The 25659-nt window shown below is 38.5% G+C and overlaps 1 protein-coding gene across 5 annotated transcripts in view; it reads left to right on the top strand.

Annotated features, from left to right (window-relative positions):
- The first annotated feature begins 3425 nt into the window (after positions 1–3425).
- Positions 3426–25659, top strand: part of EDA (ectodysplasin A) — a 330732-nt gene continuing 308498 nt past the window's right edge. For 4 of the 5 annotated variants that reach the window (XM_054695688.1, XM_054695686.1, XM_054695689.1 and 1 more), the window contains exon 1: positions 3432–4057. In XM_054695688.1, the coding sequence (XP_054551663.1) occupies positions 3662–4057 (396 nt within the window). In that variant the 5' untranslated portion in view covers positions 3432–3661. Of the gene's footprint in view, positions 4058–25659 lie in introns of all 5 variants that reach the window. The other variant, XM_054695684.1, reaches the window with a different exon arrangement.

Here is a 25659-nt window from a genome sequence, read left to right as displayed (position 1 = left end):
TAAGCCTTGCATATCTTACAAAGCAGATGCGGTCACAGATGAGAAAACTGAGGTTCTGCAAGACAGGGAAAAACTACTGGTCTTCAGTCACGAAGCTGCTAAGAGATTCAGCTGGGATTCAAACCAGGATATAATTCCTAAGTGTGTTCCTCCTGATTTTTTATCTGCTTTTCACGAAATGATTTTAAAAAACTCTGTGATCTTTGTGTCAATGATTTGTTGTTTAGATTAATGAGAGTAAAAAGTCATTTAAAACCAGTCCCTGCCCAACTCCTTATCATGTTCCTAACAATTCAGAAGTTGCCAACTTATACTGAATATTTATTACACAGGTGTTGCCAACTAATATTATCTTGATAGTACACCCAGACAAATAGAATTAGGGAGGGAAATTTGAATGGACAGAAAGTCAACGAGGTACTACAAAGCACCTATGTTTGAATTTCTAGATTATTTACAACTGCCACTGTAGCACAAACAGGAGAATAACTGCAAAATTGTCATTCACTCGTATTTCCTTTTATATTTCTATAATGTGTTAGCCAGTTCTGCACATAGTAGTGGCTTCATAAGTGCTATTAAGAGACATCTCTTGGTCCAGTACATTTTGGGAATTACTGGTAGTCTAGGTTACTGTCTCTGATTTCATGCCCCAGTCATTGCACGGTACTGGTCTCTACAATGTGGTAGGTGCTGTCTAGGTACTGGGATACCAAAATGGAAATGGACACAGTTCTTACCATGAAGGAGCTCACTTGAGTGGTGAGAAAACATGTGAAAAATAAAAAATACAATGTAGTAAGTGATTTCATTGAGATATGCTCAGGGTGCAATAAAGGAAAATATGTTTGGTGTGAGTTGTAGGACTATACCAGAGTGAACATGTGATTTGATTCCCGAAGAATTGATCAGGTCTCCAAGGCAGGGGCATTCCTGCCAAAGAAAGCAGCTTGTACAAAGACATAGGAGCGTGAGCATTATTAATGAACTTAGTATTGTGGGTATATGGGCTCCTTGTAGGATGATGGAAGATAAAGTTGGAAAAGCTAAGGAGCGGATATCTTCCTCTGATAACACACAGGGCCAGACAGGTGCAGTGAATGGACAGTGAGGACAGTATTGGAGACTAAAGGATGGAGGTGGGGATGACTGTGTGGAACATGATGGCTCTTACTTGTCTCGAGGGGGGTGGTTCTAGCTGATGGCAGCCATATGAGAATGTGGATCCAGCATTAACAGGTTTCCTGATTTTATTTTTTATGGAGGAGCAGGAAGTCTGGACTTTTAATATGAAATCTTCTGATCTCTATATAAATGCTGGCGATTAATTTTTTAATTCAAGGTTTTAGCCAATAAACAAAACATGACACATCTGTTCACTGGATGTGGCCTGCAGGCTGTCATTTTGAAACCTGTTTAAGACCTGAATAGAAATGGTGAGCTGAGACCAGGAAGGTCCCTGAATACCACCACACCAGGGAATTGGCTATTATTCATTCCTTTTTCATTTTAGGAAAAGAAGGGACAACTTCCTTGAACTGTGTGAACAACCAAGTCAACTCAGGACTGGTGATAAAGCAGATAAAGAACAATGTTGCAGTCTTCATTTCATAGTTGGAGAAACTAAGGTCCCCAAAGCTCCAGGACTTGCTCAGAGTGACCTAGCAAACCAGTGTCATGGTCAGGTGTACTGACTCTGAATCTTCCATTCTTTCTAGTAATCCTGGGCTGTGATAATTAAGGCAAATCAGTCTGGCAGTTCCCTTAGTATCTAGAATTCCTAAGCTGAACAAACAAGACTTGAGATCAACTGTTAAGCACACCCTTTTTCATCTTATCTGTATGATGGTGATTTCCTTGGCAAATTTCATTTTGTGTGGCAAGAATAAATGAAGGGGACACCAAGATTTTCCCGAAGCACTGAGACCATTCAAAGTGTCCGGAAAGAAAGTTGGCTTTGGCTAATATATTTAAGCTTTCTGAACTCTGTGCTCTCTGGACTGACTACTCTACCACATGCTTGGCTTTTGTTTTGTTGTTTCTCTTCTTTTTTGTTTCCCTTTACTTTTCCTTCTTTCCCACCAGCCTAGGTCTTAGGCCTTCTTTATACAAGTTAATAAAACTGCTAATTATTGTTAAAATGGGAATGAAAGTGCATCCTAACCTAGAAGCATACATATTTGCCCTGCTCTCCTTATTTTGTTCTCTATAATCTCAGTCTATTAATTTGTCAATTGTGACTCTTAACTAATCCTTTTCATCTTTCATTTTGGGGTCTATAGTTCTGACATTTGCCACTTAAGTGTGTGTGTTTTCTTCTGAACCTTTTTCTGATTGGTGCCGTTGTTGAAGATGCTGCAGTTACATCAGTGTACATCTGGCTGGAACCTTTGGCTGACTTGTTGAACTTCCCCCAGGAACACCTCCAGGAGAGGTTGGGAGAGGGGAAAGAGGCCAGAACAGTTACCTGCAAATAGAGATGCCAACAGTCTGTGGCCATTCTGTGGACCACCCTTGTAAAAATCCACCCATTCCTGCCCTAGACTTCCTTGTTTGCTCATTGAAGGCCCAGGTTCTCCACTTAAAACTTCTGCTGCAGCGGAAGATGTGAAAATATACTGGCTAGGGATACTCTCATGGCACTTTCTACATTGTAAAGGGATCGATACTTACCTGTTGAATGAACTGATCAATAAATCCTGGGAGACTGTTTTACCCTTCCTGGAGCAATATCACTCAGTTTTGTGTGGTACTGGTGGCTTGCTTCCTCACTAGGATTGAGGCCCAGACTCACTCCAGGAGAGGGGCTGCCTCAGTCCCAGCCCAGTCTCACTGCCTTTGGCTCCCAGGCTCCGGGTTTCCTTTACTTTTGGCGCGCCATTGGATTGCAAACACAGCAGGCATGGTTTCATTCCAAACCCAGAACTGTTTTAATTAGTTTAACGTCTGTTAAACGCTTTGAAGATTGAAAGCAACAGATAAGTACTGGATGATGTTATTAACAACTGCAGTTAATTGCAAACATTTCTATTAATACGAGTTTCCGCCTCCTTTTCTTTCCTCCACTTTCTTTCCAAGGTTCCCCAATTCGCCTCAGTCCCCCTCCCCTCCCCCATCCTCCCTCCCCTCCTCTCCCCCTCCCCCTCTCCCTCCCCTCCCCCTCTTGCTTTCGCCAAAGGGTTAAATTGAGGCGGAGTTGAGGGATGAACGACAGCTGAAGTCACCAACTGGAAGGGCCGAGCTGGAAGAGCTGGGTGGGGCCTCCAGGCCCGGGCGAACACACCCGCTCTCAGGCCCCGCCCCCCGGCCAAAGGCCCGGGTTGGAACGGCCGGGGGCGGGGCGCCGAGGCTTGGCGGGCCGGGTGGTAAGGCGGCCCGGCAGCGCTGGAGGGATGGGGCGGGGTCGGCCGGCGCCTCCTCCCTCCTTCCCTCCGCCGGCCCAGCCGCCCCTCTCGCCCGCCCCTCCGCCTCCCTTCCCCCCCCCCCAGTGGAGCTGCACATGCGGCTGCTCCCTGCTGCGTCCCGCCCAGCCTCGGTCGCGCAGGAACGGGTCCCTGCAGCCCCCGGCCGATGGCAGGACAGTAGCCGCCTGTCAGGGGTCGTGAAGGGCTGAGGCCGACGCGGCGGCTCTCAGGCCTCAGAGTGGGTGTCTCCGGAGGCCATGGGCTACCCGGAGGTGGAGCACCGGGAACCCCTGGCCGCGGCAGCGCGGCGGGAGCGGGGGAGCCAGGGCTGCGGCTGTCGCGGGGCCCCTGCCCGGGCTGGCGAAGGGAACAGCTGCCGGCTCTTCCTGGGTTTCTTTGGCCTCTCGCTGGCCCTCCACCTGCTGACGTTGTGCTGCTACCTAGAGTTGCGCTCCGAGTTGCGGCGGGAACGCGGGGCTGAGTCCCGCCAGAGCGGCCTCGGCACCCCGGGCACCTCTGCCACCCTGAGCAGCCCTGGTGGCCTCGACGCCGACCGTCCCCTCACCCGCCACTTCGGGCGGCCGTCACCTCAGTCGCCGCCACTGGAAGCGGGAGAAATCGCACTCCCCCGAGACTCCCAGGACGGGCACCAGGTGAGTCACCTCGCTGGGAAGGCGGTGGGGGCCCCCTTTAATGGTGGGCAGGGCGGGCGCCCTGGGGAGGGCTCGGCTGCCCCAGCCAAGTTCGAGGACAGGATCTGGAGTGGACGGGCGGAACGGGATAGATTGCCGCGGGGCGGCGGTCTTAGGTCCCTGGCCCTGCTCCCCCAAACCCTCTCGGGACCCCTGGACTGGGGAACGCTGGCCCGCACCCCCCGCCCCAGGCTCTGGGCGGCCTCGGGAAAAGTTGGCTGCGCTCCCGGCGGGCCCGGCGCGGAGGTGCCGGCGTGCCCTTCTGGCGGAGTAACGGCAGTGGCTTGGCCCCTGGGCTCCTGGTGAGATTCTCTGCCCGCGGTGCTTGTTTTTTCGTGTCCAGAGCCGGTGCCAGCACTAGCAAGGCACTCCTTTGGAGTTGGAGCTGTAAACAGCTGTAATAACTGCTCCACGCCTCTTGAAACGACTTTTAACCGCACTTAAAGCTCAGGGTCCTTGTGCGCTGACCAGAACATGGGCTTGTTCACCCTTACCTGCAATTTGAGACTGATTGTCCTCGGTGTTCTAGTGTGGATCAGCGCCCCAGAGGAATTCTGGTAGAAATATGCCGTCTTGCTAGGCAACTTCTGAAGAGCAATTTAAATACTCCATGGAAATAAAACTCACCCTTTGCATGCCGGTCCTGAATTTTGTTGTTGGTTTTTTTTGGGGGGGAGGGGGGTGAGTGTGAAGTTTTTTTTCCTACTGGTAGCTTGAACACAGGGATCTACTGATGAAATACTTAGGATTAGCCTCTGGAGAGCAGTTTTTGTTTTGTTTTGTGTCTTTATGGAGTTTGTGCCCTTATTACCAATCGTTGACTTTAGTGTATGTCTAGGCTTTTTCCAGCTCTTTATGCAAGTAAATTTAGTGCACTTTAAAAATAAGTATCTCTTGACTGCCACATTTTGTCCGATGTGAAACTTAAGAGAAATATCCAAAGAATCCATTTGAAATGGTTAAAAAGTCATAGTGAATTTTTTCCTCTTAGGTAAGAGAATGAGTTGTGCAACTAAGTTCGTTGAGGTGATGAAGGACCCAGACTTTTTATATTTACTACCTCGTGCAGAGTCATTGTCATAACTCTAAACAGTACTTGTGCTACTGTGACTACCCAGCCAAAGCCAGCAGCGTCATACTCATGATAACACCTCAATGTTAGGACTGACGCATTTTCTACATGTGCATGGTAAAGTTGTCCTGAGCCTTAAAATACCTTGGTAGCACACTCCAACTGATATAACAACTTATCAAAGAATTGAATCAGGATACATGCTTCTCATTCTTGGAACTTGAAACATCGTAGTTAAATGATAATTAGCTAGGATTCTGGCTCCTTTCATCTGTCCCCCTTCACCAGCACCACCAGTGTCCAGTAGAAATACTTAGCGGCTAAACATTGATATGCTGTGAAAAAATGAAGGAATTAGACTGCCTTAGTCAAATGATGGCCAAGGCTTTTTGGCATTCAAATTGGACAGACCCATGTTAATAGACTGAGGATTATCAGGGGAGCTGTACTGTAGAGCATAGAGATGGTGCGACACTCTGACAGGTCTATAGTGGTGTTTAGTTTTGTCTGACCTCTGCAATAGTTCTGTCTAGATTTAAATACAACTCCCCAACTCCTGTCCTTTATTCTTTCTGTTGCATTCTTTGCAACCAGTAGAAGCAAACATACAGGCTTTTTACATTTGTTGACTCAGTCAGAATTATATTTGTTTTTAGAGTTACAAGGGACCCCATGAGTCCATTTTGTTTGATTCTCCTTGGGGAACACATGGACTCAGAGAGAGGGAGTGACTTGTCCAAGATCACACAGCTACAGTAAAAATCAGAATGAAAGTTAGTTCTCTTGACTTCGAGTTCGGTGCCCATTCCCCTATACAGACTATCCATGAAGTGTTTTGGGGGAAAGCAGGACGGAGCTCCATTATAAATTTTTTACAAAACAGAGGGCTCAGATCTGCATGATTTCTTCTAGTCCACCTATATTTTGGCCACAGAGAGTTTAACCATGTATTCCTTATTCTGCCCTAACTTCACTCTCAGCACAATTGGAGTAAACTTTGAAGGAATTTTAGTCCAGATTCAAATTAAATTTAACTTGAGGATATTAGTTTTATTATACGACACACATATGCCACAAAGGAAAAGTGAATTGGCTGTTAGAGTTAAACTGATATTGCTACATCTTGGGTAAAATTTCTAGTGCCCTGGTGCACCCTCTGCTGGCTTTGCAGGGATATTTAATTGCAGTATCTGCTGACAGTCAAGATTCTAAGTTGTGCTGACAGATCCTGATTCATAAATAAGGAAGTAAACAGCCTTGTGGGATTTGGCCACGTAGGTCATAGTTTTATATTTTAGTTTTTCAACACAAACAGCTGCTGTTACAGCAACTCTTAGATGGAGAGGGAGAAAGATAAAAATATACACCCTTCAATAGCCAGTAAGTACATTCAAGTTTCTTACCAGTTTATCTGAGAGCAGTGAAGGCAAACTGATGAGAACAAATTGTAGGAAGAGCTCATGAGATCAAGGGACCAGAACAGTCAGAGGCATTTCATTGTATAAGGTCATGTAAACCTACCCATGTTTATGAGATGATGGGCTCATTAAGACCTCACTGAAGATGTATGTATGTCATCTCTCAATTTAAAAACTTCAGAACACGATACAGAAATAAATTGGGGCAGTGAGGATACATAGCAGAGAGATCAGCAAAGTTCTCTAAGGGAAATAAAAGAAATGTTGGAAAAGCCTGGACAGTGGGGACACAGTTGCTGGTGATAAAAGGTAAGAGGGTAACTTTGGACCTTCTGGAATTATCACTGTCTCCTTCATCTGGAATAGCCAAGTACCTGTAGATTTATCTGGATACTCATCAGAGATGACATAGGAGCTAGGCACATATTATCAGCCTCTGACTTAGATATATACAATATGATTGTTAGAGAAAAAAAATAAATAAATAAAAATTGCTATTGATCATTCTGTGGAGAAGTTGGTCAAGTTGTGATTTTGGTTTTCAAAGCCAAGAATATAGTAGGCATCATCAGGAAGGGTGTGGAAAACAGACAAAACAAAACTCATAGTTTTCATGTAAAAGATCAAAAATAGATTTCTCTCCACAATAGAATAGGAAATTCTAGTGACAGCGCCTCAAGAAAAAGCTGACAGCTGATGAAAGTCCCCAGAAACCCAATTCAATTAATAAAAAAAGGGGAAACTTTCTAGTTTTTTCAGTCCAAAGAGAGAGAAGTTGAGGGAGGGTTATGATCAAAGTTTACCAAGCCATGAGTAAGGTTAATACGTTGATGTAATTTAGCAATCTGATTCAATAAATAGAACACCTACTATAAGCCAGACACTATGTTAGGTATCGGATACCTTTCAATATACACTTGAAAGATTATTTGGCCCAGTGAGAGGGGGAGGGAATATAAGTAGTATCTTACTTAAATTATTGCCTCGAGATAGTCTAAACAAAAAATTGAAGGTTTAAGAAGTGTTCCAAAAATTAGTATGGGTAGAATAATAAGGGTTTATTCTAGACTGTAGGGGATATTTAGAGTTTCTTCTTAATTATTTGAGATGTTATCACAGAAATCAACCTTAACTTTCCACAAAATATTGCTTGGTTTAACTAGGTAGAATATTAGTGTATCCAAGTTTGGCATTCCTTCTTAAGACTAGTTGATCAAGAAAATGACTAGGACTCATTAAATCTAAGACTTATTTTTTAGGTGAGGAGTATCCAGATAAAATATTTTCTATAAGTTTAAATCCAGACATTCAGGTTTTTGATAAACTGGCTCCATAATACCTATCCCATTTTCTCTTTCACTAACTGCTCCTGCAACCCACTATCTATATTTCCTGTCTTAGAATAATTATCTACATATTAATGCCATTGTTGTATTTATAAATTTTCTTTATATTAGAGCTCCTTGGAAATCTGTCTACTTTTTTTTAGTCTTTTCTCATAATGCCTGACACAGTGCTGGTTACAGCTAGTTAAATACTAGTTGAGTTGAATGTTTTTTTTTTTTGGGGGGGGCATTTGGAGATGTTTACGTAAAACAAGAACATTTTCTTTTTATGTAACAGGCCTGTTGTCCTCAGGTCTTGCTAAGCCTGTGACTTGTCAGCTATGTTTAGGTGAGTAAATAGTTCCACCAGCAATGTTTCATTGGTTTCTAGAATCATTAGAAAGTGTACTGGAGAAGATCCCTGTCTACATTACTTCTAAGATAGGGCACAAATTTTCCTTAATGTATGGTTTGATGTTTGGTTTTATTTGCATTTGGGTCTTATCCCCCTCTCTCTCTCTTAGGTCTTGTGGAAAATAATCTGTATTTTATCTGTAACTGCCTTATAGAGAAGATCTCTTTATATTAGAAAACTAAAGCTATTTATTCCCTAAGAACATTACCAAGAGAAATCACTTGCCTTGTTTGCAGAGTTGCCCTTATAGAGCACCATCATTACCTGATTGTTCTATAAATATTCAGCACTTAGCTCTTTATCCCCCGCTCCCCCCACTTTTCTATTGAAGTATAACATCATACAGAAAAGGTCACAAATCATAACTGTACAACTTGATGCATTATTACAAAGTGAAATACTATGTTACCAGAACCCAGGCCAAGAAAGCAAGCTAGCATCTCAACTGCCACTTATGTTCTCTTCTGAACACTACCATCCTCCTTCTCTGAAGTTAATAACTGTCTTAATTTCTAACAGAACAGATTAGTTTTGCCCATTTTGAACCTGATATAAATCTCATCAAACAGTATATTTGGGGAAGGGTCTGTGGTGTTTTTTTTTTTCTTAGTGCTATATTTGTGATATTTATCATGTTGTAGCATGCAACTATAGGTTTTTTATTTGTATTTTGAGTATCATTGCCTTGTTTGAATACTGCTCTCTGCTAATGAATATTTGGACTATTTCTTGTTTGGGATTATAATAAGTAACAATGCTTTGAATGATATCACACATGTCTTTTGGCTCTATGTACTTGAATTTCTGTTGAGCATATATCTAGGACTGAAATTTCTGGGTCATAGGAAATGATGCATATTTTCACTTTATTGATAATGAAAGTATTTTCTGAGTGACTGTACTAATTTACTTTCCCACTAGCAGTGTATGAGAATTCTAGTTATTCTACATCTTTGCTAATAGTTGTTGTTATCACTCTTTTAAATCACAACCATGCTGATGGGTGGGTTTGAAGTAATATCTCTTTGTGATTTTATTTGACATTTTTCATAAGACTAGTGAAGTTGTATTCCTTTTTGAAGCTTATTACGTATTTACATAACTTCTGTGAAGTACCTCGAACAAGTCCTTTGCCATTGTTCTGTTTAGGTTGTTTGTTCTTTCCCTATAGATTTGTAGGAATTCTTTATATACCCTGGCTGTGAACCATTTAAAACTTTTTATGTTGTAAGCCCTTTCCAAATCTCCTTATAGTAGACTTTTATGAACAAAAGTTTTTAATTTTAATATGTCTAGTTTTTGAGTATTTTCCTTTATGGTTAGTGTTTTTTTTTTTTTTTTTTGTGTGTGTGTGTGTTCCATGTAAGGAGTATTTTCCTACCTTGAGACATGTTGATATTCTTTTATATTATCTTCTAGAAACTTTGTGTTTTTGACAGTCACATTTAGATCTAGAATCTACCTGGAATTGATTTGTGTGTGGTGAGATATAGGGGCCAGGCTTCATCTTCTCCACAGAGATGTTCAACTGACATGGTGCCACTTGTTATAATACATGTCTTTTTCTTCACTTCTCTACTGTGTTGCTTTTGTCATAAGTCAAGTGTCTGTATATGTGAGAGATTGTTTCTGAACTGTTATGTTCTGTTACTCCACTTTTCATTGCAGCAATGCCATAATTTTCTTAATTACTGCACTTTATAATTAATAAGCCCTTGAGATTTGGTAAAGCAAATCCTTCCACCTTGTTCCTCTTCTTTGAAAGTATATTGGATGTTCTTGGTCCTTTGCATTTCTCTCTGTATATTTTAGAATCAACTTATCACATTACATACACACACGAAAGATTCATTCTGAAGAGAATGACATCAGGAAAATGGTGGATTATGTAGTCCAGGACCTTAATTCTTCCCACAAACATACCAATTCAGCAACAATTCATGGAAAATTCCCTTTGTGAGAAAACTAGAAACCAAATGAAAGACTCCTGGACAGCAGGCACAAGTGAAACCAGACTCATTGAAGTCTGTATAGAGATTTGAGACACCTTCTAACCTGCATGCCTGCCCTAGCACAGCATCATATGAGGAAGAGAATCCACAGCTTCTGGCTTCCCTCAGGGGAGGAAAGGGATTGGTTCATGTGTCCAGAAACCCTAGTTTTCTCTTCCCCCTCCCCCCCACCATCTCTTGATATTTCTTTTGAGTATTTCTCCCTATCATATTCCCTTTTGATCTCAGAAACCTCACTTCATTCAATAGTGTCCACTTGTTTTTAAAAATATTTTGCTTAGTTAAATAATCACTATGTAAAAGCCCAATTGTTGTCTTTGTCGTTTTGACTTGCTTTTTTACTACACATAGTTGTGTTTTGCTATAAATGACACTATTTTGTCCTCTTTGTGATTGAATACTAGGCCATTGTGTAGATATCCCACATTACCACATCTTTTCTTGTTCTATTTTTTTTTTTAATAGAGGCATGTTTTTATTTATTTATTTGTTTGTTCGTTCGTTTTGTTTATACATGCACTGGGTACAGTCAGAAGCGCGGGAGGGTGAGAGAATTCACCAGAGCCAGAGCAGGGAGCAGAGCAGGCAGAAGGACCAAAGTACACTGCTGAGGGGAGCAGCGGGCGGCAGGAGAGGTCTGGGCGCCATGTGGGACCCTCCTCTGGTGGCCGGGGAGCAGCCGGGGATCGAACCGGCGCCGCAGAGGTCGCCGGCAGCTTTGCAACCCAGTGCTCAACCGCTGCGCCACCGGGGAGGCCCTTGTTCTATTATTTTTAATGGAAGTATCATTAGTTTACAGTGCTGCATATGATTTAGAGGTATAGGTTCATACCTCTTCAGATGTGTTTTATCATATGACACCTACCACGAAAGCACTCAGAATCTTCCACCACAGTCCACTAGGCCCACTACCTTCTTTGTCCCCACCTTCAACTCTCTGGTAGTCTCAGTTCTACAGTCAGATTACTTGGGTTTGTTTTGGTTTAGTTTTCTCTGTTCCCTTTGTTTACTTTCTCTGTATTCCACATATGAGTGAATATTTGTTTCACATATTTGTTTTCTCCTTACTTATTTCACTTAGCATAATCTGCTTCAGTTTTGGGCCTCCCCTGGTGGCACAGCGGTTGAGCGCTGGGCTGTGAAGCTGCCCGCAGCCTCTGCAGCGCTGGTTCGCTCCCCGGCCACTGGCGAGGGTCCCACATGGCGTGACAGACCTCTCCTGCCGCGCCTGCTGCTCCCCTCAGCAGTGTATTTCTTCGTCAGTCTGCCTGTTCTGTTCCCCGCTCTGGCTCTGGTGAATTCTCTCACCCTCCCATGCTTCTGACTGTACCCAGTGCTTGTATAAATAAATAAATAAATAAATAAATTAATTAATTAATTAATTAAAAAAAACACTTAAAAAAATCTGCTTCAGTTTCATCCATGTTGTTACAAATGGCAAGATTCCATATTTTTTATATAGTTGAATAGTATCCCTTTTTGTACACATACCACATTTTCTTTATTCATTCATCTGTTAATGGGGATATAGATTGTTTCCATAACTTGGCTGTTGTAAATATTGCTGCAATGAACATAGGAGTGCATATATCCTTTCAAATTAGTGTTGTTGTTGTTTTAATTCTTTGAGTAGATACCTAAAAGTGGAATTGCTGAATCATGTGCTAGGTCTACATTTAATATTTTGAGGAACCTCCATCCTGTTTTCCTAGCCCAATCTATATTCTCACCAGCAGTGTAGGAGGGTTCCTTTTTCTCCCCATCTTTGGCAATGCTTGATGTTTCTGGTCTTTTTGATATGGGCCATTCTTACTGATATGAGATGGTATCTTGTTGTGTACACCACATATTCTTAATCCAGTCCTCTATCAGTGGGCACTTTTTTCTATGTCTTAGCTATTGTAAATAATGCTGCAATAAACATTGTAGCGCATACAGTTATTTGAGTTGATGGTTTTGTTCTTTGGATAGATCCCCAAGAGTGGTATTGTCAGCCCACATGTTATTTCCATTTTAGTATTTTAAAGTAAATGCAGACTGTTTTCCAAAATGGCTGCACCAGTTTACATTCTCACCCAACAGTGTAATAAGATTCCTCTCTCTTTGCATCCTGTCTAGCATTGTTGTTAAGATCTTTTAATATGTGCCATTCTCACACATGTATTTTGGTTTTCACCTGCATCTCCCTTATTAAAATCAATGATGAATATATTTCCATATATCTACTGTTTTTCTGGATAGCCCCTTTGGTAAATTTTCTGTCCAGATCTGCTATTTAGCAACTGGGTTGTTTGTATTTTATTCTTAAACTTTGTAAGGCTAGCTAAACATTTACTGATACTGTTTGTCTTCTTAAAGATTCAGCTCTTAATTTCACTTCTCTTTTGTATGATCTTTTTTTTAAGATTTATTTATTCACGCATACAAGAACTAGGGTACAGGCCAGAGGTGTGGGGGGTGAGGATTCATCAGAGACAGACTGGGGAACAGAACAGGCAGACTGTCTGAAATACACTGCTGAGGGGAACAGTGGGCAAGTCAGGAAAGGTCTGCTGTGCCATATGGGTAGCTCCCCTGCCAGGGATCAAACTCATGCTGCAGTGGCTCTGGGTAGATTCATAGGTTGCATCTTAACCCCTTGTGCCACCAGGGAGTCCCCTTGTATGATCTTTTTATTCATATTTCATTTATTTCTGGTTTTCCTTTTATCATTTCTTCTAACTTTGGGTTTTGTTTGATTACTCTTTTACCAGTTGTTAGGGTATAATATTGTTTTTTATTTGGGATTTCTCTTGATTCTTAATGAAAACCTGTATTATAGTCATCTTTCCTCTTAAGAGTGCTTTTCATGTATCCCATTAATTTTGACAGCTTGTATAATTGTTTTCATTAATCTTAGTGTACTTTTTCATTTCTGCTTTAATTTTCATTGCTTTAATTTTCATTCTGCTTTAATTTTCTCTGTAATGAAATCTCTGTTAAGCAGCGTGTTGCTTAGTCTCCATGTATTTAATGTTTTTCCAGATATTTAAAACAGTTAATTTCTAGTTTTCTGGCAGTATGATCAGAAAGAGTACTTGTTATGATTTGTCTTTGTAGTTTCATTGAAAATTGACTTGTGTCCCAACATATGGTCTATTCTTGACAATGTGCATTTGAAAAAAGTATATGCAACAGTTTTTGGGTAGAATGTTGTGTATATGCCTTAAGCTTGTTCCATCTAGTGCCTCATTTGAAGCTTTTGTTTCCTTATTCTCTGTCTTGTTGAACTGTCCATAGTTGTACATGGAGTATTAAATTCCCTCGTATTATTGAGTTGTTCCCAATATCTCTTTAGTTATACTAATCATCACTTTATATATCACAGTGTCCCATCATTTGGTGAATACATATTTTTATTTTATTTTATTTTTAAAGTACAAGCACTGGGTATAGTCAGAAGCGTGGGAGGGTGAGAGAGTTCACCAGAGCCAGAGTGGGGAACAGAACAGGCAGACTGACGAAATACACTGCTGAGGGGAGCAGCGGGTGCGACAGGAGAGGTCTGTGCGCCATGTGGCACCCTTGCTCTGGCGGCTGGGGATCGAACCGGTGCTGCAGAGGCTGTGGGCAGCTTTGCAGCCCAGTGTTCAACCACTGCGCCACCATGGGCATATTTTTAATTGTTATTTGTACTTATTGGTTTATGTCCTTAATCATGTTGTAATATTCATATCTGTCTTATATCACCTTTTCTATTTGGAAGTCTATTTCATTTGAGGTAAATATAGCTGTTCCTGATGTTTTTTCATTGCCATTTGCTTGCAGAATTGTCTTCCAATCTTTAAGTCTGTGCTTGTCCTTTTAGTAAAATGAGTTTTCCTATAAATGGCAGAAGATTGGACTTTGTTTTGAAATCTACTCAGGCACTCTATAATTTAATTGGTGAATTCAGGCCATTTAAATTTAAGGTATGTATTCCTATATAAGTACTCAGTGTCATTTTGTTACTTTTTGGCTTTTCTTTGTCTTTTTATTTTTTGACATCTTTCTTTTGTATTTTGTGTAGGTTCCATTTCCATTGTTTCATGTGTTACTTCTGCTGATTTTGGTTTGAAGGTTCTGCTGAGGTTACTATATGATGGCGTATCTATGTGACCTGTTTGACTCTGATTTTCTGATCTCAGTCTGTTCTGATGGGCCATATTATTATTCTCCTCCCCCTCCAGGTTGTAAATTTAAGTGTTTGTTAACTCTATATTTGTTCTTCTGTTGCTTTATATAACCCTTTTAGCACTTGTTTCATTTCTGACTTGGTATTGATAAACTCATTTCTTGGTTTGTTTGTTTATTTATTTATTTATTTTTTGTGGGACCCTCGCCTGTGGCCGGGGATCAAACTGGTGCTGCAGAGGCTGCGGACAGCCTCACAACCCAGCACTTAACTGCTGCGCCACCAAGGGAGGCCCCATTTCTTGGTTTTATGTAAAATACCTTTCCTCTCTCTGTCTCTGTCTCTGTCTCTGTCTCTGTCTCTGTCTCTCTCTCTCTCTCTCTCTCTCTCTCTCTCATGATAAAGTGTTTTTAGCTGGATATCTTTTTCTTTGAGTACTTTAAATAACTCCTGCCATTCATTCTTGCCTGTAGGGTTTCTACTTAAATGTCTGCTGAGAGTCTAATTGGTATTTCCTTAGAGGTCTCTCTTCTTTCCCTCAATGCTTTTAATATTCTATCCCTGTCATTGGCTTTCAATGTTTTTTTAATAACGTGTCTTAGAGTGTGTCTGTCTGGTATTACTTTGTTTGGCACTCTTTGGAACTCTTGATTAGGATGTCTGGCTCATTTCCTAGGCTGAGATGGTTCTCAGCAATTATTTCTTAAAATAAACTTTCTATGTCTTTCTCTTTCTCCCCTCCATCTGGAACCCCATAATGAGGGTGATATTTCTCTTTAGGTTATCCTGAAGACCTCTTAGACTGTTTACATTTTTAATTCCTTTTTCTCTTGTTCTATTTGTGTGTTCTCCAACATTGTGCTTTGAAACTTACTATTTCTCTTACTACTTTGTCTATTGTTGAGACCCTCTATTTAGTATTTTAAAATTCATTTATAGTATCTTTATATCCATTACTTCTAAATTGTACAGTCTCAAATTTTCTGTGTCTTTATTCTGTCCTGTTTTTGATCACATTTTTAATTCAACACACACACTTTTAACTCCTACTTTAAACATCTCATCAGGCATATTCTGCATTTCTGGTGGAGTGAGACTTTTGTCAGGTTTTTTTTTTTTTTTTTGCTTCAGTATTTGGTATGTTCTTCTGTCTCTTCACTTTTAGTATTTTTGTGAGTTGTAATAAGGAATTTGCTTCTTTTATCTTGATAAATTGGCTTTGTATGTTAATTCTCCAGAAACTAACTATAGTATTTACCTGATAGAGAATTCCAAATAAATTTTATATGGATGTTCACCAAGATTAAGAGAATAATGAATGGAAAATGTGGTAATTTCAACAAAGAGATAAAAAATATTTAAAAGTACCAAGCAATTATCATGACAATAAAGAAAATAAAAGAACTGAAAAGTTAATGAGAGGGATTCAACAGCAAGCTAGATAAACATGAAAAAATGATCAATGAATTTAGGTAGACCATTGAAAATAAGCTTTTCACAGGCAGAAAAAGTAAAAAAAAAAAAGAAACAGAGTGAAGAGGCTTAAGGGACTTATGGGATACCATCAAGGGGACAAGTATAGGGTATATAGGAATTTCAGAATGAGAGAGACAGTAAATACAAAAACCTCATTCAAAGAAATAATGGCTGAAAACTTTCCAAATCTGTGGAAGAAAATGGATATCAATATCTAAGAAGCCTAAAGGACACTATATAAAGAAACCAGAGACATCTACAAAGTCAAATTATAGTCAAAGTGTCAAATGTCAAAGACAAAGAGGGACTTTTCAATGCAGCAAGAGAAAAAAAAACTTGCCATATACAAGGGAACCTCCATTAGATTATCAGTGAATTCTTTTTTAAAAAAAATATTTATTTATTTATACATACAAGAGCTGGGGTGCAGGCCAGAAGTGTGGTGGGTGAGAGGATTCACCAGGGACAGAGCAGGGAGCAGAACAGGCGGACTGACTGAAATACACTGCTGAGGGGAGCAGCGGGCCGGGCAGGAGAGGTCTGTGCACCATGTGGAAACCTCGCTGGCAGCAGGGGATTGAACCGGCGCTGCAGAGGCTGCGGGCAGCTTCGTAGCCCAGCACTCAACCGCACCACCAGGGGAGGCCCGATCAGTGAATTCTTGAGCAGAAACCTTACAGGTACTGAAAGAAAAAAAAAAAAACACCACAAAACTGTCTACCAAAAACACCCTTCTTATCAAAACTGTCCTTCAAAAAACATTCTAGACAAATAAAAGCTAAGGAAGTTCATCGCCAGTAGACCTGCCTTACCTGAAATACTAAAGAAAGTTTATCAGTAGAAAACAGCCGTGATAGCCTAAGACAGTGAAACTAGTTGGTGAAGGTAAATATACAGTACATGCAGAATACTTTATGGTAATGCGTAAATCACTTTTATTTCTAGTATAAAGGGTAGGTAGCAAGAGTATTAAAAATAGCCGTAACTTGGGCCTCCCCTGGTGGTGCAGGCAGTTGAGTGCAATGCTGTGAAGCTCTCTGCTGCCTCTGCAGCGCTGGTTCGATCCCGGCCAGCCACGAGGGTCCCACATGGCACAGCAGACCTTTCCTGACTCATCCGCTGCTCCCCTCAGCAGTGTATTTCGTCAGTCTGCCTGTTCTGTTCCCAACTCTGTCTCTGGTGAATCCTCTCGCCCTCCCACACATCTGGCCTGTACCCCGGTTCTAGTATAAAATAAATAAATCTTAAAAAAATAAATAAAAACCGTAACTTAAAATTATGTTAAAAGATACATACTTTGAATAGGTGTGATATGTGATAAAGAATAACAAAGTATCTATTGGGGAGAAGTAGAGTTTTTGTATGTAATTGAACATATGTTGTTATCAGCTTAAAATAGACTGTTATAAAATATTTTATACGCCTTAAGGTAATCAAAAAATGCCTGTAGACATTATATTAAAGACAAAGAGAGGAGAATAAAGTATATCAATACAAAATATCAACAAAATGTAAAGGAAAACAGCAAGAAGAAAGACCAACAAAAGAAGTAAAAGACTAACAAAAAGCTAACAAAATGCAAATAGTAAATCCTTCCCTATCAATTATTTTAAATGGAAATAGATCAAAACAACCCCCAATCAAAGACAGAGTGGCCGAATGGATAAAAGCGTGATCCACTGTTTTCTAAGAAACTTTTTCTGCATTTAAAGATACAGCCTGAAAATGAAAGAATGGAAAATGCAGTCCATTCAAATAATAATCAAAAGAGAGCAAGGCTGGCTATACTTGTATCATAAAAATAACTTTATGTAAAAAAAGGTCACAATAGGCCAAAATGAACATTACATAATAATAAGTGTCAATTCAACAGGAAAATATAAAAATTATAAATCTATATTGTTCCAATATCAGAGATATTAAATACCTAAAGCAAACATTCACAGAACTGAAGGGGAGAAATAAACAGCGATGCAACAGTAGTAGTAAACTTCAACCCCCAACTTTCAATAATGAATAGAGCATCTGGACAAAAGAATAATGAAGAGGCAGAGGGCTTGAACACCATTATAGACCAAATGAACCTAACATAAACATATATGAGCATTCCATTCAGTAATAGCAGGACACATTCTTCTCAAATACACATGTTTTTCTCTAGGTAATATAACATGTTAGCTCACAAAACAAGTCTAAACAAATTTAAGGAGCTTTATATCATACCTAATATCTTTTTTTCTCAGCACAATGGAATGAAACAAAGTCAGTAACAGAAGGAAATCTGGAAAATCCAAAGGTATAGAGTAATTAAATGACATACTCTTTAGCAATCATTGGGTGAAAGAAAAAAATCAATGAAGAATTCACAATATACCTTGAGACAAACAAAAACAAAGGCACAACATGCCAAAGCTAATGGGACATAGCAACAGCAGTGCTAAGCAAGAAGTTAATAGCAATGAATGCCAATGTTAAAAAAGAAGACCCATCTCAAATAAACAACCTAACTTTATACTTCAGGGAATTAAAATGAAGATCAAACTTAGTCAAAACTAAAGGAAGGAAGGAAATAGACTAGAACAGGGGAAAAAAGTAACATGGCAGATATAATAATCTACAAAATGAAGAGTTTTGTTTTAAAGGATTACTGTAACAAAACCTTGACTAAAGCTAAAAGAATAAAATAAAATAAGATGGGAAAGAAGAGATAATACAAATGATGGTGCAGAAATTGAAAGGATCATTAGAGACTATATTTACATGTCAACAACTCAGATAACCTATAAGAAATGAATACATTCTTAGATGCATACAACCTACCAAGACTAAATAATGAAGAATTAGAAAGTCTGAAACACACTTAAAACTAGCATAAAGATTGAATCAGCAATCCAAAACATCCCAATAAAGAAAAACCTGGGACCAGATGCCTTCACTAGTGAATTCTACCAAATATTAAAGAAGAAATACCACCATCTTTTCTCAATCTCCACCAAAAAATTGAAAAGGTGGAGCTCTTCTAGTTCATTTAATAAGCTAAGTATTACACTGAGACCAAAATAGTAAATTAAAAGAAAAAAAAAATCACCGTTGCCCAATATCTCTGATGAATATAGATGCAAAATCCTCAAAAAAAAAAAAATACTAACAAACTGAATCCAACAGCACATTAAAAGGGTCATATATCATAACCATTCAGGATTTATTCCTGGTATATGAAAATGGTTCAACATACAAATATCAATTAATGTGATATACTACATTAATAGAATAAAGGATAAAAATCACATGGTTATCTCAATAGGTACAGAAAAAATACTTTACAAAAATCAACAGTCTTTCATGATAAAAAGTCTCAACAAACTAGAAATAGAGGGGGCATTACCTCAATATAATAAAGGCCATATATAAAAAGCCCACAACTAACATCATTCTCAGTGTTTTTTTAAAAAAATGAACACTTCTCCTTCAAGATCAGTAACAAGGCAAGGATGACCCCTCTTACTACTACTATTCAACATAGTAGTGGAAGCCCTAACTCGAGTAAATAGGCAAGAAAAAAATAAAAGAAATCCAAATCAGAAAGGAATAAGTAGTATTGTCCCTGTTTGCAGATGATATAAACAAGTAAACAAATTCAATAAACTTGCAGGTTACAAAATAAATATACAAAATCAGTTGCTTTTCTTTACATTAACAAGGAATTATCTGAAAAGGAAACAATTAGGAAAAAGTCCCATTTACAGTCCACTGAAAAAAAAAAACACTTAGAAATAAACTTAATTAAGACAAAAGATTTACAGCCTGAAAACTATAAAAATTTGATGAGATAGATTTAAGAACACACCAATAAAACGGAAAGACTGTCCATGTTCATGGATTGGGACACATAATATTGTTAAAATGTCCATACTACCCCCCAAAATATATAGATTCTATGCAAGCTCTATCAAAATCCCAGGGTCATTTTTTTTTTACAAAAGTAGAAAAGATAATCCTACAATCCATATGGAGTTACAAAAACCCACAAATAACAAAATCGATCCTGACAGAGAGTAAAACTTGAGGCAACACAGTTCTTGATTTTAAAATATATTACATGTACTGTAATCAAAACAGTATGGTGATAGCATGAAGACAGGCATACAGACCAATCAAACAGTAATGTATCCACTCATATAGTTAATCTTCAAAAAGTATATCAACAGTACACATGGGAAAAGGATAACTCTTCAACAAATAGTGTTGGAAAAATAGATATTCACATACAAAATAATGAAATTAGCCTTTATCTACAAAAATCAACTCAAAATGGATTAAAAATTTAAACCTAAGTCTTGAAATTCTAAAACTCCTAGAAGAAAATATAGGGATAAAACATCATAACATTTACCTTGGCAATTATTTCATGGTTATGACACCAAAAGCACAGTCAACACCAAAAATATAAATAAGTGGGACCCTATCAAATTTCAGTTTCTGCACAGCAAAGGAACAATCAACAGAGTGAAAAGGCCACCTGTAGAAAGGGGGAATTTTTTTTCAAACTGCATATCTGATAAGGGTTAATCTCCAAAAATACATAAAGAACTCCTATTACTCAATAGTAAAAACCAAATAGCTCAATTAAAAAAAATAGGCTAAGGGCTTGAATAGACATTTCTCCAAATGAAACATTTGCATTACAAATGGCTAACACATATATGAAAAAAATGCTCAATATCACTAATCTCAAGGTAAAAGCAAATCAAAATCACAATGAAGTATAACCTCAGACCTGTCAGAATAGCCATTGTAAAAAAAAAGGCAGCAAGTGTTGGTGAGGATGTGGAAAAATCGAACCCTTGTACACTGTTGGTGAACACATAAAATGGTGCAGCCACTGTGGAACATGGCAAGGAGGTTCCTCAAAAAATTAAAAATAGAACCACCATGTGATTCAGCAATCCTGCTTCTGGGTATTTATCCAAAATAATTAAAATCATGATCTCAAAGAGATATATGCCCTTCCAATAGCAAAGATGTATAAACAATCTAAATATCCATCCACTCATACATGGATAAAGAAACTGATCTATAGAATAGATAATAGAATACTATTAAACTGTTAATAGAATACTATTCAGTTTTATAAAAATAAAGAAGTTCTACAATGTGTGAGAACATGAATGAACCCTGAGGACTTTATGCTAAGTAAAATAAAGCAGTCCCAGAAAGACAAATACTACACAATTCCTCTGATATGAGATAGCTAAGACAGTTAAATGCATATAATCAAAGAGTAGAATGGCGGTTGCCGAGGACTTGGCAGAGGGGAAATGTAGAGTTACCAATCAAAAGGTATTAAGTTTTATTTAAGCAAGATGAGTAAGTTCTAGAGATCTGATATACAACATTGTGCCTTCAATCAACAATAATGCATTGTAGACTTAAAATTTTTGTTAAGAAGGCATATCATATGTTAAGTGTTCTTACTACAATAAAACTATATTAATTAAAACCCCTTGGGCTTTTTGTTTTGATTGCATTTAATGTAAAGATCTATTAAGGTTAACTTTATAATAGTATCTTACAATTTATGAAAATGGTACATTAATTTATGTCTTCTTCAATTTTTACTGGTGATATTTTATAATTTTGTGTGCAGAATTCTTATACAACTTGTATAAGATTCATTCCAAGGCATTTGATAATTCCTGATGCCATTTTAAAATATATCTGCAGTTGATGCTATGATCCATCACCTAAGTCCCTCTGCAGGAATGGAAGACTCATTCCCTCAACTGCTGCATGTGCTGCCAGGAGACAGATGTCAACTGAAAGTCCTCTTTTGAATTTGTCTTACATGAAGAAAACTGTCCCAGTCAAGATGTTTCCTCCCAGGGAAGCCTACATTGAATGAATGATCAATGATCATTGAGGAGGTATAAACAGCTGCCACTTCTCCTCAAACCTAGAAACCTTTGAAGGGCCACACCAGTCCCAGAGCTCCCTGTGATTTGGCTAGGTCCTTTTGAGGATTGCTGTATTCCTTTCTCTTACACCCCTTGAAGCACTTTCTAATAAAAGTATTGAATGATTATCTGTCTCCCATTTGGCTTCACAAGAAAACTAACCTGGGATGATATAATGTTAAATATGCCCTTTTTTAATCGTTCTGGTTGAGTTTTAGAAACATAACATATATATGTATCAATATATATCTATCAATACTTATATATTGATATATCTATCTATCTATCTATATATATATTGATTTTGTACCCAGCATCTTGCTGAACTCACTTTTTTTTAAGATTGATTTTATTTATGCACCCAAGAACTGGGGTATAGGCCAGAGGAGTGGGTGTGTGTGTGAGAGGATTCACCAGAGACAGAGTGGGGAGCAGAACAGGAGGATCTACTGAAATATGCTGCTGAGCGGAGCAGTGGGTGAGACGAGAGGTCTGCTGTGCTATGTGGCCAGGGATAGAACTAGTGCTGCAGTGTCTGGTGATAGCTTCATTGTGCTAAGTCTTAGCCCTTTGTGCCACCAGGTAGGCCCTGAACTCACTTATTAATCTTAATAATTTATCTGTTCTTTTGGATTTTCTTTTCTTTTTTATTTTTTGCATAGAAGAACTGGGAGTAGGCCAGAGGTACAGGGGGTGAGAGGATTCACCAGAGATAGAATGGGGAGCAGAACAGGCAGTTTTACTGAAATACATTGCTAAGGGGAGCAGTGGGTGACACAGGAGAGTTCCACTGCACCATTTTTGGGTTAGGTCCCTGGCCAAGGATCAAACTCAGACCTTAGCAGTTATAGTGCTGAGACCCAACCCACAGGCCACCAGGGAGGCCCTCTTTTGTATTTTCCACATGCACTGTTTTTTTGTTTGTAAAAAATGACATTTCATTTTTTTAATTTATTTTCTTTTCAATGTGCATTCTTATAAAAAAAGTTTTTCTTACCTATTGTACTGACTTGAACATTCAGAACATTGTTGAATAGAAGTAGTGATATCAAGCATCCTTGTCCTATACCAAACCAAAGGGGAAATCTTTTAACATTTCATCGTCAGTTATGATATTTGTTGTAGGTTGTTTTTCCTCTTCTACAGTAACCTTTATCAATTTAAAATGTTCTTCACTAGTCCAAGTTTACTAAGAGTTTTGTTTTAATTATGAATGCATATACCATTACATCACATGGTTTTCCTGCGTGTATTGATATTAATATATGATTTGTTTTCTCCTTTATTATGTTAATGGGTTGTTAAGTCAACCTTGCACTTATGGGACAATCCATATTTAGACTTGATAATATTACTTCATTTTATATATTGCTAGATTTGGTTTGCTAACATTCATTTATAATCTTTGCATCTGTATATATACTGAGATTAGCATGTAATTTTCTGTATCAGCTTTGGATTTCAATTATAATGTTCTTATAAAATTTGTTGATAGTGTTTCTTTTAATTTTTTTTTCTCTAAGAGTTTATGTAGTATTAGTATATTTCATCCTTAAATGTTTAGTAGAATCAGTGAAACATCTGTGCCTGGAGATTTTTTGGGAAAAGTATAAGGACATTTTAAACTCTACATTTAGAATCAAAATAGTTAAGAGATTTTTTTACTTATGTTAGTTTCAGTCTGTTTTGTATTCTAGAAATTTACCTGAGCGAAATTTTAAATTTGTTCATGTAAAGAACACCAAGATATCCCACCTAACTTTATTTAATTGTGACAAAATATACCTCACATAAATTTTACCATTATAACCGTTTTACAATATACTTAATTGACATGAAGAATATTTACAATGTTGTATACCTATTACCACTATCTATTTTCAGAACTTTTTTTTTCCTCTAAAACAAAAAATCTGTGTTTTCTCAAACAGTATCTCCCCTTTTCCCATTTTCTCCAGCCCCTGGTAACCTGTACTCTAACTCGTTGAATTTGTCTATTATAGCTACTTCTTAGATGTGAAAACATATAATATTGTCCTTTTTTTAAAAAGATTTATTCATTTATTTATACAAGCACTGGGTACAGTCAAAAGTGCGGGAGGGTGAGGGAATTCACCAGAGCCAGAGTGGGGAGCAGAACAGGCAGACTGACAAAGTACACTGCTGAGGGGAGCAGCGGGCATGGCAGGAGAGGTCTGCAGGCCATGTGGGACCCTCACCAGCAGCTGAGGATCGAACCAGTGCTACAGAGGCTGCGGGCAGCCTCACAGCCCAGCGCTCAACCGCTGCACCACCGGGGAGGCCCAATATTGTCCTTTTTTAATCTCATTTCACTTAGCATAATGTTTTCATTCTTGATTTATCAATGATGAAGCTCTTGTTATAATTTTATTCTATTTTATGGGTGAATAATATTCCTGTATATACAGATAGTCCCCAACTCATGATGGCTTAACTTACATTTTTTTTTTTTTACAGTAGGATGGTGTGACAGTGATATGAATTCAGTAGAAACTGTATTTCAAATTTTGAAATAAGGAAATCTGTTTTCCATTTCCTGTGCAGTATTAAATATATTGCATAATATTAAACACTTTATTATGAAATAAACTGTTAGATGATTTTGCACATGGCAGACTAATGTAAACATTCTGAGTGTGTTTAGGGGCTACAATATTCGGTAGGTTAAATGTATTAAGTGAATTTGTAACTTAATGATATTTTCAATTTACAATAAGTTTATTGTATCATAATCCCATCATAAGTCAAAGAACATCTGTATATAATATTTCTTTGATCCATTCATTTGTTGTTGGATACTTGAATTGTCTTTACTTTTTGGCTATTTTCTTATGTTACTATGAATATTGGTGTATAACTATCTGTTTGTCTCTGCTTTTAGTTATTTTAGGTGGAATTACTAGATTATGGTAATTCTATATTTAATTTTTTTTTTAAGATTTCTTTCTTTATTTATACAAGCACTGCATACAGTCAGAAATGCGGGAGGGTGAGAGAAATCACCAGAGCCAGAGCAGGGAACAGAACAGGCAGACTGATGAAATACACTGCTGAGGGGAGCAGTGGGAGCTGCAGGAGATGTCTGTTGCGCCATGTGGGACCCTCTCCGGGGCTGGGGATCAAACCGGCGCTGCAGAGGCTGCAGGCAGCTTCACAGCCCAGTGCTCAACTGCTGCGCCACCACGGGAGGCCCTATTTAATTTTTGAAAGAACTTCCAAGCTATTTTCCATAGTGATTATGCCGTTTTACATTTCCACCAGCACTGCAAAAGTGTTCCAATTTCTCCCAATCCTCACCAATACTTGTTATTTTATATCTTCTTGAAAATAGTTTTACTTTTTGGTGTGTGAAGTGATTTCTCATTGTGTTTATTAGTAATTGTTTAAAAAACTTTATTTCAGGATGATTATAATTTCAGAGGATTTTATAATGATGTTACAAAGAGGTAATATGGATCCTTCAGTTAGTGTCCCCTATTCATTACATGTTATATAATTATAGTACAATATAAAAACCAGAAAATTTATGTAGGGATAAAGTATGTATATAGGTTTATCATTTTATCATGTTCAGATTTTGTATCTAGTATTGCCATCAATATACAGAATATTTCATCAACACCAAGATATACCATGTACTACCCCTTATAGTCACATCACCTCCTAGTTCCCATCACGTCTTCTCCCTTTATCTCTATAATTTTATCATTTTCAGTA

Source organism: Talpa occidentalis, unplaced genomic scaffold, assembly GCF_014898055.3.
Source record: "Talpa occidentalis isolate TD23 unplaced genomic scaffold, MPIMG_talOcc4v2.1 talOcc4.15, whole genome shotgun sequence".
Classification (NCBI taxonomy): Eukaryota; Metazoa; Chordata; class Mammalia; order Eulipotyphla; family Talpidae; genus Talpa; species Talpa occidentalis.
This window is presented reverse-complemented; position numbering and strand designations above follow the sequence as displayed.